This window comes from Vipera ursinii (assembly GCF_947247035.1).
Source record: "Vipera ursinii genome assembly, chromosome: 1".
NCBI classification, from domain to species: Eukaryota; Metazoa; Chordata; class Lepidosauria; order Squamata; family Viperidae; genus Vipera; species Vipera ursinii.
Genome location: NC_139512.1, coordinates 54,954,614 through 54,969,720, shown reverse-complemented (window position 1 = coordinate 54,969,720; position 15,107 = coordinate 54,954,614). Strand labels below are relative to the sequence as shown.

The 15,107-nt window shown below is 37.9% G+C and overlaps 2 protein-coding genes across 5 annotated transcripts in view; one reads left to right on the top strand and one right to left on the bottom strand.

Moving 5' to 3' along the window:
• Positions 1-2,604: 2,604 nt before the first annotated feature.
• On the top strand, positions 2,605-3,927 carry INSM2 (INSM transcriptional repressor 2; the record flags this gene model as incomplete). Its single annotated transcript, XM_083348546.1, has 1 exon — positions 2,605-3,927. The coding sequence occupies one exon, from the start codon at positions 2,605-2,607 to the stop codon at positions 3,925-3,927; it is 1,323 nt and encodes a 440-aa protein (XP_083204672.1).
• A 1,837-nt stretch (positions 3,928-5,764) lies between these two features.
• RALGAPA1 (Ral GTPase activating protein catalytic subunit alpha 1) overlaps positions 5,765-15,107 on the bottom strand; it is a 142,167-nt gene continuing 132,824 nt past the window's right edge. For 2 of the 4 annotated variants that reach the window (XR_014492269.1, XR_014492270.1), the window contains 2 exons: positions 9,718-9,782; positions 6,778-6,939 (listed from right to left, as the gene is read on the bottom strand). Coding sequence is in view for 1 of the 4 variants with exons in the window: in XM_083360894.1 (XP_083217020.1) it covers positions 6,791-6,939 (149 nt within the window). In the remaining 3 variants the exon portion in view is untranslated. Of the gene's footprint in view, positions 6,940-9,717; positions 9,783-15,107 lie in introns of all 4 variants that reach the window. The other 2 variants (XM_083360894.1, XM_083360893.1) reach the window with 1 other exon arrangement.

The window sequence follows — 15,107 nt, the reverse complement described above, 5'->3', positions numbered from 1 at the left end:
CTAAAAATAGAACCAATTCTGAAATATAGCTTGCAACTAGTAGTTGATTTCTAGATTGAAGATGCTGATGTCAGCAGAAGGTAATCTATTTTAGGTGAAACTGGTCACAAAATAGTCATTACATGTACTTAACTGTTCTCAAAATATTTTAGAGCCATTCTAATAGCAAAACTATATCATATCACACAGTTAAAATTTTCTATGGAAAAAACCCTCTTTATAAAAGGATGTGTTACTTGATACAGTGGTGATAATGGCATGCCATTGGGAGCTCCAGAGTAAGATAAACTCTTCTTCCATTAGCCATGCATCTTCTCCAATCTCATGCATGTAGAGAATTTATGTCAGACGGTGGATAATTACACATTGAAAATTTTTAGTTAGGGTAACCTGTTTACCAATTCTGGAAGACACAAATATATAACATCATCCTCAATTTGTCCCTAGCCAATCTTTCCCTGCCTTTTCTTGCTTCACAGCAAAAGTTCTATTATCCGACTTCTAATGGCACAAGTAGAAAATGCTCATTGAATTTATTGTAGGTAGCATCTCTGCTACCATTGCTTAGTTTGTGTTGCAGTTCCATGCCTAACTCCTCCACAACCATTTTATCCTAGTTTAATGGACTAGTGAAACAACGAACCTTTTCCTTGTGTGCTAAAAAGTTATTTTTTTTCTTTGTTTTTCCCCCTTAAATCAGTCCTATGGAAATTGCTTAAAAGCAGTGAAATGGTGGAAGGACAGAAGGCTGCAAAGTGACAATTTGTAAGAAAGAGAAGAGGAATGGATGTACGGTATGTATATCAGAACAACAAGGTAGTGAACAAACTCCAAAACCCCTTCCTGGCAATCTTAATGGAAAAGTGACAGCAGCAGCAGCAACAATAACAACAACCAAGTTTTTCCCTTCTGCCAGTGCAGACAAATCTCTCAGTTCTCTTGGACTAAAATCTAATAAAGTTTTTGATGTGCTGGAATTCTTCTAATGAGTCTTGTAAAGCCAGGACCTGGCATAAGGTATCTCTTCAGACTGGCTACAAGAACCGCTGTGAAATTTACAAGAATTAGTTTCCTCGCCTAGCTCAAATCCTACCAGGAATAGTGAAATTGTAAAACAATCAGGTGTGCTCCCTCATCCAGAGGTGGACTGGTGATGTGCTTGCCATAAGCAAGCAAGTTCTGCACTGATTATTGGACTGCATGACTTTTAAATTTCTAACAGTAGAATTATATGACAGTTAGACATTGTTTGCTCCTGCAAAGGGAAACTACCCGTCTTCAAAGATACATCCAGATAAGAAAAGTGATTCATGCTTGTTTCTCTGGCAGAAGAGGGGGGAACCAGGCTTTGGTAACAATGCTGGCAGGGTGTTCTTTCTGATGTGGGCTAATATACTGAATGAATGAATTCTCCGACTTTTATGGCCAGCATTGTTACCAAAGCTTGAAATCTGGACATTGAATACTTAAGCCAGTTTCATTCATGTGGTAGGTGGTGTTAGCACAGGAGACAAGCAGTTTAAGGCTATTATGCAAAATTATCCCCTCTCAACCAGCATGAATGGAGACAACAGTACTGATGTTTCTGGCAAAGTTGTTGCACTCTTGATAGCATTATGCAAATACAATACATGATTACCCTTACTGAAAAATAGTGTAGCTACCAAGCCACTTCTCCCAGTTCCTGATTATTAGAACTAATGAGCATCTCAGTGAGATTGCCATTAATCTTCACCTTTCCATGTGCAAGTTGCTTGTCTGGTTGATAATGGGAAGAAGTTAAACCATCGTGTCATGGATGAGCTCCATCAGCTTATTTTTTTGGGGAGGATTACTGAAGTAGGGAAATGGACCACATACTTTCAGGAGCTTCGTTTGCTTCGGATTGTTTGCATTTTAGCAGGGGAGAGGGGCATCTGCATTCTTTCAGGGATCATTTCAGCACCAATAGGAACTTATTTATTGAATGGGCCAAATTTTATCTAACACCCCATCAGCTGCAGGTAAGGTGCCTTCGCCTTATTGAATTCTCTGCCCAAAGTAACTGAAGCCTCCTGGCCAGCGCCTGTTGCCCCCGCAAGGCTCCTTCACCTTGGCTTTTGAAGAAGGAAACTGGGGGAGAACTGAAGATAATTATTCCAAGGATGCTTGGAAAGGGAGAGGAACCTGTCTGGGAAGATCGGGCCAGAAGAAGGTGTCTGTCTCTGTCTCTCTCCCTCTCTCCCCCTCTCCCTCTCCCTTTCCCTCCCTCCCTCCCTCTCTGCAATGTGTGGAAGGTCGGGTTAGTAGAAGCGGGCAGGCAAGGGATGGCTTGGCGGCGGAAAAGTTGCTTGCCCCGGAGGGAAGCAGTTAGCCTTGCCGGGCCCCGCCCCTTGCCAGCGCCGATTGGGAAAGTGGCCGGGCGCTCTCCCAAGCTCAGATTCTCCCGCCTTTTCCACCTCGCGTTTCCCCTCCCTCCCCATTTGTCCTCTCAACTTCCTCATTGGCAGCCCTGGGCCGAGGGAAGGATGACGCATTCGCTCCCCGAGGGACGTGGGCTATAAACGCCCGACGGGCACGCAGCGCCGGTGCAAGTGGAGCGCTGCCATCCGGTGTACCCGGAAGATGCCGCGGGGGTTCCTGGTGAAACGGAGCAGGAGGCCGGGGGGCTCCTATAGGATGCGCCCCGCAGGCGGACCCTCAGCGCTCCGCCCGGAGGAAGCGCCCCGCCTCGCAACGCCTTTGCCAGAGGCGCCGCAAGAGCCCCAGCAGCTGCCTCAGCCCAACTCCCCAGTGATGGCGATCTGGGACGCCGGAGGCTCGGACAACGTAGTCTCCGCCGCGGAGGAGCCCAGGCGCTGCGCTCCTTCGTCCGTACCGGCCGAATCCTCTCCTCTGGGCCCCGCCTTGGCGCTGGCGGAAAAGCTGCCCCTGATTCCGCGCACTCCGGTGCCTTTGCCGATGCCGCTCCCTTTGCCGGCTGTCCCGCTTTGCCCGGCTCTCCCGCTCAAGCGCCCCTCCCGAGTGAAGGCGCCGCCCGCTAAGAAGCCCAAGGCCGTGCGCAAGCTGAGCTTTGCCGACGAGGTGACCACATCGCCCGTCTTGGGGTTGCGGATCAAAACTGCTTCCGAGGCGGGCAGCGAAGGGATCCGCGTGGCTCGTCCGACGCTGCTGGGTGAATTTGTCTGCCAGCTGTGCAAGGAGCCCTACGCCGATCCCTTGGCTCTGGCTCAGCATCGTTGTTCCCGAATTGTGCGCGTCGAATACCGCTGCCCGGAGTGTCACAAAATCTTCAGCTGCCCGGCCAACCTGGCTTCTCACCGCCGCTGGCACAAGCCGCGCCCGACCACCCCTGCCGGTCCCACCCAGGACAAAGAAAACAGCCGCGGGGAAGCCGGCCGCGATCAGCACCACGGCGCTGCGGACAGCTCCTGCTGCCGGGACCAGCCGGCTCCGCGTGCCTCCCAGCTGGGTCCGGGCAGCGAAGCTACCGCCGCAGGCACCTCAACTCCTGGCTCCGGTTTGGTAGCTCCTCCTGGCGAGGTCTACTTTTGCCCCTATTGCCACAAGTCTTTCCGGCGCCAGGCATACCTGCGCAAACACCTGGGCACCCACCAAGCTGGCATTGCCAGCTTTACCAGCAACTCACCATCTCACCCACTCCCTCAACAGATCGCTTTTTCCTGTCACTTGTGTGGCGCGCATTTCCCGTCGGCGGACATCCGAGACAAGCATCGGGTATGGCACACGGTGCGTGAGGAATTGCTTCTGCCACTGGGGCAGCCTGAGGGCAGCGCTAACCATGGTGAGCAGCAGATCTTTTCCTGCAAACACTGTCCCTCGACTTTCTTCAGCTCGCCTGGTCTTACCCGACACATCAACAAGTGCCACCCTTCGGAGAACAGGCAGGTTCTTCTATTGCAGATGTCCGTCAGGCCAGGCTGCTAGGCTCGTCCAGCAACGAGTTGATTCTTCTCTCCAGACAGAACTGTTAAATTGCACACATTAGGGCTAAACATTTGCCTGACTGTACAGAGCAGGTGCTTGGACTATTCTCCCATTATCTGAAACTGCATTATGTGATAATTCTTTTATCCCTAAGCCTTTTTCTTTCCTTTGGTGACCCAAATAATCCTCTCCAAAGTATAATTCCAATGGAAAATCATAACCAAAAGGTATCACCATATTTTGTGTCCAATATTTTTAGTACAAAAAGCCCTTTATTGACAATTTTTCCTTGCTGCCTTATAGTGGGATAAGAGTGCACTGTAGATTCTGTGAAATACTGACTCTTAACTGTTTTCATACTGAACTCTTACCATTTAGAAGCTCACCTTCTGCTTTAGGACTAAAAACATGGCATTACACTGAGAGTGGAAACATACTTTTCTGGCTGTGCTTAATACTGTAGCTAAAACTAGAACCAACTGTGTGCCTACCTGTGAGTAAATCATCTGGGGAAAGTGGGATTGTGAATATTTAATTCTGCTTACTCTTGCCCCTAGGATCTTAAGTACATTCCAACACTGTTTAATTAAAGCTTAATTGGGAAGGAGAAGTAGTCAGATTTATATATTCCATTAGGGGAATTTGCCTCCCCAGTTTTCAAGTTTAAAAAATTAGTTTTTGTAATTGTTTTGTTCATTGTGTTCTGTAATATAACAATATATTGTCAGTTATTCATAGCAGGTCAATGTCTGTTACAAAATGCTCCTTCTGTCTGCTGTTGCTCATTACTGGTTATTAAAATCAGCATTAATTTTTCTTTGCTTCCTGAGTATATTGCGTAAGTTTTCAAGCTCACTAAACTAAACTACAGATGGTAAAAGGAAACACACACAGACGGGAGGGCTGCTTTAAGATTTGATTGTTGGGTCAAAATCTTGGACAATAACTATAATAAGCACAAGAGGTTGTTAGCTTTTTAAAGTTCAGTGCTTTCCACCATCCATGGAAAGTGCTTTTGTAAAATTATAACCTCTAGCTCTTACTCCTGGGCTCTTAATTAGAAACTAAATCATTGGAAAATGCCCAGCTGGATAAATAAATAATAATATGAATGAAAACTATTTAGAAGATCATTTAGGGATCAGTCTTTCCAAATCAAAAGCAACTTTGAACTGGACTTCTAGCTAAAACTCTTCTTTTGCTTCCAGGCTTCGGTTTGTTTGAAAAAATATTTGGAAATTTAAGCTAGCAGGATGTTGTCCAACTTCACCAATATAGTTTTCTAAAGATCTAAAATTTTCTCTAATTTGGCTTTTAGTTTTTACACAATAATGTATTAATATTTTAGCTATGCTAGTCAACAGGTATGGTCAATGAAATCTTACATATGGCAAAATACAACTTTTTCACTCTAACTTCATTTACTTGAGATTTTTCAAATGCTATGATCTGAAAACTTTAAAAATGCAACATACTACATACACAATAAATTCAATATACAGTTTGTTTAAAACAGTAGACAATGATTTTAGCTTAAAATACTAAAAACCTCTAAGTAGGGAAAAATATGGAAGCATTATTAATTGCTTCCGCAGTTAAATGCTGTACGTTGTGACTTTATAAATACTGTTTTAAGCAGAATATGTGTTACATGAAGCAAAACCATTAGAAAATTACATTTGGAACAAGAGAATGCCATGAAAAACTGATCAAAAAGATTTTGCATTTGAATAACTAAATCATCATTCTGTGCCATTCTTTTAATGATATTTGTGCACCAAAAAGGTTTGCATAAATAAGTTTTTGTAATGAAATACAAAACACCCAAAGTGGTAAGAATAATTTTATTGTATTATTAAATAGCATGTCTTTTCTTTAACCATTACAAATTTGTATATACTACATGGCGAACAAATACATCAATATATATTTCTATAGTTGCCCAAGTGAGGAACATATATTTACACATGCAGTTAGTACCAGTGACATGCTACATTTTGTTAAAGCAGAATATGGCAAACAAACAGTTGAATTTCTTCATTATGAAAATATTTCTGAGTAATAGTGACAAATCGGAGTGGAATGTATTTGTGTATATATTTGCTATTATGAGGGCACAGCCTCCCCCCACCCCCATGACATTACTTGATTGAAAGCAAATGACTGGAGTGGCAAAGTGCTTGAAAATAGGTGATTGTACATATGTATACTTATAGAGGTATACCAAGGGATGATCTCAACTTCTGGAAGAGAAAGATTGTGCCAATAGGGCCAAGAGAAAAGCAAATGTTTAGCAAGAAAGTTGGAAGCTGTTGATACTTAACAGTAAATGCTTGCTGTTAAGTCTGTCCAACAGTGAATGAGAATAATGGAGCTGAGGATGAGTCTCTGTTAACTTGGTTTTTTCTTATAATATAATAACTCTGTACATAATTCTGTGAATTCTGGTGATACTTGCAGAGAACTCTGGAAATACATCTTAGTTTGAAAAGTATACATGCATCCCTTTGAAGATGGCATCTTTATTGTTTTGAAAGGGTTATACAATAAATAAGAGTGGAACATGCCTGCAGTTTCCAGCTTCAGGGGTGGCTAGTAGTTAATCACAGATGTTAAAAAGAGTCTTAGTTTCCTCTCACAAGGAAAAGTATATAAAAAAACAGTGAAGGAAATATTCTGCATTGATAAATATGATTAGCAGGAAGCTGAATATTCTAACACAAAAGCTAAAATATTTTCATTTTGAAATAAAATTCCCATGTTTTTTTAAAATAAAAATAAGAACAGAGGAATGAAGGAACAATATTCAGCATAGAGGAGAGATTTATATCTTGATAAAAGAGGCTGAAAGCTTTACCCCTCGCTAAGTCTTGTAGGCTGAGCCAGAGGATCGCCGCAGTTTCATGGACATACGACTCTTGCTAGTCCGTGGAGAAATGGAGAAAGCTAGATCGGACCTGTCCATCTGCGTTGCTGCTGGAACTTTGGACGCCTGAGTCTCTGGGTAGGGCCCTATAGAAAACAGAAGGACCTCACATATTAAAGCAATCTGATTACCAAAGAAGATTTGCAAGGTGCAAGCCCCGAAACAGTATCCTCCCTTTTGATCTGTCCTATCAACAGCAACTCATCTGCCGGAATCATTAACAAACTCATCTATTTTAGATTATGAATGACTGGTGGACAGTTTCAAACAAACTAACTAATAAGAAAGGACTAGGAAGTTATTAAAAAGCTAGGATGGCATCTAATTGGTGTTATACATACAATATATATTCTTATAGGATTCAACGAGAAAGAAGTATGAATAAATCATGCTAGCTGAATATACTACGTGGCTCATTATCTTTGTAAAAGGAACAAGATAATTTTGACAGGACTTGGTGGTATTGTTGACCCAAAGCAGAATAATTTCCCTTGGATTGGCCCCAAGACAAATAGCAGAAGCAATAGGTTAATATGGTTATTGCAAAAGCCAAAATTCGGAGGCATGCAAAACAGGCCAGATTGTATGGACAGTACACAATTATTCCTACAAGTTACAGGTAAGGTTCCATTTGCCAAAAAAGATATTTCTTTATTCTGCCTTTTAAAATAAGCTGTAGATCAAAACATATCACGCAGATCATGTCTGCATTCACTCACAAAGATATTTATTTTTTAGAGAAATTAGATGACATGGCTGGTATTAGCAGAGATCAATGCTCAAGGTATCAGTTGGCTACTACATGCACACTACCCTACATTTGGATCTTGCTATTTATAATTTGGGTTTTGTAATTTCTACATTTTCCTACTGTAAATGTGAAAAACTTTCTTTTTGAAAGATGATAAAATAGGATTTTCTTCAACTAATTCAAATTATTCACAATATTTTTCTGATTATCTGCTTTCATTAACAGAATACTAGGTTATGTTGCACTTAGTAAATGCTCAAAAACAAAATTCTTATTACAAAACAGAACTTGGCCATAAAGCCAGTTTTTTTTTACAATCTATCTTACATATGTCCATTTACACATAGGTGTAGTCGAAGATGGTACCAAAATCCTACTGGAACCAATGGACCAATTATTTTAGTGGTGTTCCATCATTAAGCGTTCAGATTTATGTTCATATTCTATTCAATTTAAAATAAAAGTATTTTTCTCCAAGAATAATAACATAGCAAAATAACTCAAGAACTATTTGGACCAAATTATAAATAACACAAAATAAAAGGAAACCATTTGCAAGTGGAAAAAACTTTTATTAATATGAAAAATATCAGAATTGAGGGAGTCTGATGCTGCATTACACTGCAAGGAGTATTCTAATATTCTAGTATTTCTATGGATGACATTTCACAATTATATTAAATCTCAAAGTTATATTATAATTTAATGAACAGATTCTTTTGAAAAACACTAAGCACCCTTCAAACAATTATTTAGTGTTTTAGTTTACAAAATACATGTTTATGAAATCATTTGAATAAAATATTTTTGATAATCTCAAGGGTATTTCCTCCCTTCCCTTCCTAATACATCTGAAAGGACATTTTTTGCTTTCATTCTAAAACACTGCTGCAAAGTGATTGCTGACAGCCATGTTGATTAAGTCACAAAAGTAACTGCTTTTAAAACCAGAATGTCATAAATCTAACTTACTAACTCAAATGCTATACAGATAGTCCTCGACTTACGACCACAATTGAGTCCAAAATTTCTGTTGTCAAGTGAGACATTTGTTAAGTGAGTTTTGCCCCATTTTATGACATTGCAATAGTTGTTAAGTGAATCACTGCAATTGTTAAGTTAGTAACCTGGTTGTTAAGTTGTTCTGCCTTCCCCATTGACTTTGCTTATCAGAAGATCGCAAAAGGCGATTACATGATCCTGGGACACAGCAACTGTCATAAATATGAACCAGCTGCCAATACCTGAATTTTGATCATGTGATCATGAGGAAAGGCTGCAAAGGCCATAATTGTGAAAGAAGTCATAAACTTATTCCAGTACCATTGCAACTTTGAACAGTCACTAAATGAACTGTTGTAAATCAAGGACTACCTATAGTTTGTGCTTTCCGAGTACTTCCTGAAATAGCTTTTCTCCTTTTTTCTGTATATAGATACATAGATAGATCAATTAATCAAATAACAGACAGGTAGATATGAGCTATTTTTTGGTCTAGAAATGATCCCACGTGTAACTTAACTTTTACATTCCAAAACAGTTTACTCTCTTGTATTCTTACAGTGCTTAGTTTGATGGTTAGAAAGCTAGGTCCTAAGCCATTTGGTATGGGAAATATTTTAGTCCCTCAACCTCCTCTCCTTAGGAAAAAGACTAATATCTTTATATATAAAGAACATTATCTTGAACTGTGTTTGGAAACAAGCTGGTAGCCAATACAACCTACAAGAAACTGTTAAGATAATAAACAAGGAATGTGTCAAAAAGCAAGTTAATGCAGCAGTTTCCAAATATCTTTCAAGGGCATCCATAAAAAACACAGTTCATGATTTTCAACTGAATAGGCATGGAGTATATAAAGCCACAGCAAAGGAAAATTTATTATGCCTTAAAAGGCTTCTTCCACATACGAAAACAGTTGTTCATTTAAATTCATCCCCACCTGCCCAGCACACATCAATATTCAGACATTCTATCTTGTTCACATTTTACAAGGAATCATGGCATTCCAAATGGTAGGGTAGTGCATAAAAAGTCAACGCTGGTGCTCTGCACAGCCTATTCTTTACGGCTAGTGTGAATAGACCTTCCAATTCAAGCCTTTGCCCTTTACCTTGAAGTGGCCAATTCTTTCTAGAGGTGGCTTGGGAAGGAGAAGAAATATCACACCATTTCTTTCTTTGTTGAGAATGAAGAAGTGATGGAGAGGTGGACAGAAGTAAGGAAAAAGGAAGAAAGATAAAAAGATAACAGGTGTGAGACATGAGACATGAACAGTAGAGGCTGGAGGGCATTTACAGATGAGTAAAGAAAGGAGAAAGTTAGAATCTGTTATGTTGCTAACATGCAAGCTAAGGTTAAAGAGGGATGCATTAATGTGTAAAAATGAATCAACAGCTTAACAATCAGGAAGAATACTCACCAGCTACAGGTTACAAAAAAAGAAAAAAAAAGAACAGAAAAAAAGAAAAAGAATTCTATAAAAATAATTCTGATCCAACAGCCTCATTGATACAACCATTATGACATAAATATGTTAATAGTGTTTTTAGAAACTGCTTATAAATAAAAAATACCCTGCAATCAGTAAAACAATCAAATGTTAACACCCCTTCCTAAAAGCAATTTTTCAGCTCACATGAAAAATAACATTCTTTCTATAATTCTGCTAAGTGTAGTTTTAACACGTATTTACTGAAAAAGATTTGATATAAAAAATCACCAACTTGCAAAAGGAAGTATATATGGTTATAATACATTTTATGTTTCTAAAGAATTCAAAACTGATAACACTTATAGCTTTTATGAAAATAGAACCCAGGTAAACCTATAGTATATATGTAGTACCATCCATTTATTTTTATAAGACTTCCCCTTTTTGATCATTCTTCATATTTATCTAACTTGAAGGTAGTTGAAAAAGAACTAGAAATGCAGCAATTTATGTTGAGTATGTTCCAACAATCCAAATCAATATTTCTTATATCATAAAATGTTTTCATTATGTCCCTTGCGGTGGCTAGTAGCTAAGATCTGAAACGATATAGACTGAGAATTCAAACATAATAATATACAGCAAATTAATAAGGAGCTTCGGTCTCAGATTTCATCTGCTCTGTTATACCCAATAGTTGTCAATTCAGAAAAAAAATTAAGACTCATGGAAGATTAGTTTTGCTTATGTTAGCATCCGCAAGATTATTATATGCATAAAGATGGAAGAATACTGAATTTCCCACAATGGAGGGAAACTGTCAGAATTCGCAGAAACTGACCTGTTTGTTCAGAGGAAAAAAGAAGTGGTTTTTTTTTAAAGACTGGAAAGCTTTTATGGACTTTTTTTTGCTAACAGAAGGGTGAAATGAAAATTTACAGATTTAAAGACAAGCAAAGATGAGAATTTAATATAGGGTTGAAGGAATTTCTGGAAGAGATAAAAGGGAAGGGAGATGATGGGTTTGTCAATATCTGTTGAAGAGAAAGTTGGAAATCATTATTTTTCTTTTTTTAAAAACAATATTTTTGTTAATGGTTTTGAATACAAACTAAAAAGAAAAAGAATAAAAGTGCAAGAAAGCAAAAAGAAAAAAATAGAAAAGAACTTGAGATAGCAACCTCCTGCCCTCATCACAGCAAATATGACAGTGGAAATCCAATCCAGTCCAGATGTCAGCCAGTTCAAAAAGAACCCCCCAAATAATAACATATCCCATTTTAACAATGCTCAAATAAACCAACTTTATGTTCCTTCTTTTTACATAAAACAATCTTGCTCTTTAATCCATTCAAATTATCTCATCTTAAATTTCTTAAAAATAAGCCTCATTTTTAAAGTTAGAAGTCATACATTTTCATAACTTTAGTTTTCTTTCTTTCTTTTTTCTTTTCTGGTATTCTTTTCTTTCTTCTTCATTTCCTATCTTTTTCTTTGGATTTTTCTGTTTTATATAAAATTTTCAATAAGTATAAATAAAAAAACACCTTGGGAATAAATTTCACTAGATTCAGACATAAGCTGAATTCCAGAGCCAAAGGAGAAAAAGGGGCAAGATCTGTTTCTTCATTTGGATATCCGAAGCATCATCTATCAATTAGTTCTGAAGGGTGAAATATTGTCCAGAACAGCATGGAAAGTGATACTAGGGGAATTAAATAAACAATACAATATTTTATTCTTCTTTCTCCAGAACCAGTGAATTCCATCTGATCCTAGCTCACTTCAGAAATAAATAAACAAACAAACAAAAATTTCAGGTCAATGAACAGCAAAGCTAGATGTAAACCATTTACTGTAAGAATATATTGGAATCCAATGTAAAAGGCACTTTGGGAGCAAAGGGGAAAGTCTTTATTTTAAACATTTGATTTAAAGATGCTTCCCTCCTGCCCACCCCTTCTTGCATACTGTCTTTTCTGTATCTCATTTAGCAGCTAGGGTAGATTGTTCCTGACAGACTTAATTAATCAGAATTAATTGTGCAAAGGACTTCTAAGGCCTTTGGTCTTGGTCTAAGGTGATCTAAAGCCTACCTTAAGCTGGCAATATTCTGTTTCTATCAATATATATACTGAATATTACTTTGGCTGGGTAACATCTTTGAAAATTAGTTGGTAAATGCTAACTTGTAAAATACTAATACTTTAAAAAATATTCTATTTCCTCTAACAAACTTTTTGTGGTGAGGACAACAGACTTGGAATTCTGCATTTTGGAGACTCATTACAAGTTATATTGAAGAAGTGCTTCAATTATACATTGTACAACAATACATTGTTGCTGTTTTTTGTTTAAAAAGAGCACATGTGTTTTAAGGAATTCACTCATTAAAGTTCATATTTCCTAAAGAACATGAACTTTTTTCCAGACTGATGTAAAAGGGTGACGAAAGTCAGATTGCTTTAATGACTAGCAGAGAGGGGCTTGAAGCACTTTTTCTAGATCACTTTTACTGTATGCACACCTCTAATTTAAATACTCTCTTTGACATTCTATGTTTTTTGATTAATGGTAATAATAGGATTCATCAACAAATTATCCAACTGCCTTGAAATACAGAATCTTGCTGATAGATGAAATATCTAATTTTTTTTAGATCTAAATTAGATATTTGGAAAATACCTAACTTTTTTTCTAAAATATCTACAATTAACATAAAAGTTAATAACCATGTCTTACTGCAGGCATGGGAAGAGTAACCCTTCATAAATAAATCAGCCTTCACAATCACCAGAATTTACAGTCAATAAATCTTAGGGCCATCACATCTTGTGGGACTTGCTTGGGGAAGGCTGGTATAAATTTTATACTGAAAAGGTACAAAACCTTTTGGATTGCCTATGTTAGCATTGCATTTTATTTGGGGAAGTTTGGAGGGCCTTTGCACACATAAAAATAGAGCTTTGCTAACATGTTCTCTTCCTCTAATCAAATTACTTTGGGCTTAGTAGTTAAATTTATTCAACAGGTAACTGGCAAATGATACAGAAGATACATCTACACATATTATAGGCTGAAAAGACCCAAGGCTGTTTTTGTATTCGTTTCTAAATATACAATTAGAATCGTTTCACATTCTCTGGGGACTCTTACTAACATTATTTATGCATGCAAACAATTTCATCAAAATGGGAAGTTAGCACTGGTAGCAATGTAGAAATAATTCAGGAGGCATTATGTTTTATCTGGAAGTTTCATTACAAGAGATAGATTTATTATAAGAGATAGATAAGCTGCAATCCTCTGCACACTGGACTAAGAATAAGTTATATTAAATACAGTTTGTAGATGTGCTAAATGATGACATTGTTTATCTTAACTTTTAGGTGGATACTATAAACCACTAATCTCTCTTCTTTAATATGGGGAATGCATATGATAAACCACTAGTTGGTTAAATTTGCTACAAACGGTCATAAATTTGATATTACTTGAATTTCTGAATCAATTTTAAATCAGTTTAATAGTTGAGTATTGAGTTACAAGAATTCTGTTGCGACTGTCTGAATATTCTATCATGAAAAAGCTAAAAGATCTCCTTCATATTGAGGCTGATTCCTGGTGGGCTACATGGACATGTCTTAGGGCCCCCTTCCAAGAAAATGTTTCCTCACATTTTTTAGGGTTTATTTTCATAAATTCCTCCTCCCAGCATCAGCGAACTCTTAACGCGATAGAGAAAAGATGGCTACATTTCCTTCTGTTGTCAAAGCAAGAACATCCAATGTTAGCAGCGTTGACACTAAGATGAGCACATAAATCTCAAGGATGCTTTGGACTATAATTTTCAGGATCTGTGACCATAAACTGGTGGAAATACTTTCCAAAAACTTTCTATTCTGTTCCTCTAATCCTTGCATTCCTGTTTATTCTTTGAAAACCTCTCTAGAGAATGGTAAGATATACTTAAACATCTTTTGGAACCATGACACTTAGAATGTAATGCAGTTTGGAATTTCCTTTATTCCTTTCTTCATTATTAATGAATAAACACAGCATGAATGTATCCACCTGGAGAAGATACTTGAGCACAAATCCTCCACAAATTAGTACTTTTTTCAGTCCACTACAAGGTTTCAGATATGGTTGAGAGCCTGATCATCACACATTCTGAGGCGGAAAGGTTTATCCATCACTATAGTCGCAAAAATGCACACATTATTTAATTTAATGGGAAATTGTTCCTGGCCTCACTGAGATTATTAGTGTTTATGTGCAGTTGGTTGGTTACTGTGAAAACAGATTGCTGGACTAGAAGGATGGGACAGGGTTCTGATCCAGCAGGGTACAGTTTATGTTCTGGCTTTCAGCACGTTTTTCATTCCAACTTAAGACTATTAGTGTTAACACATAAAATTTTTCACAACATCCGAAAGAGTGCTTCTTCCAATGCATTCTCTTAAGCTCTGACATAATCAAAGGACTTGAACAAAATTCCTTCAGATGATAAGGTAGCTAAGTACTGAAGAGTAGATTTTTTTTAAATGAAGACTGTCTAGCCCTGGAATTCTCCGGGAAACAGCTTTTTCTAAAATGTCTGCTTGGAATCTACTTCATTGCTTTTATGCCTGGCAATACTTGTTTATTGTGTCAGGATATTTATTCATTTATTGTGTCTGTATATGATGCGTTAGTAAATTTTATCTTTTACAAACCTTTCTGATTCATTTTTAAACACTGCTTCAATTGATTGTGTTCTACCGTTACTATTTTTCCCAGAATTCTGATGTTTTAGAACACATCACTCTTTCAGCATCATGGGAATTAATTTTTTTAAAGAAATAAATTAAGCCATGAATTTACTCTACCAGTTATGGATTTATACATGCTTAAAGTGCTTCTACCAAAATCAATAGGGCTTACATTAGTCATTCCACACATTTACTTGTTGCTTTCTAACATACATTTTACTGAATGGTAGGGAAACCTTCAGTAAGAATATTTCACATTCACTATAAATAAATGAGCCCTTGGAGAACATAATGGTTATGGGATCAGGTACCAAA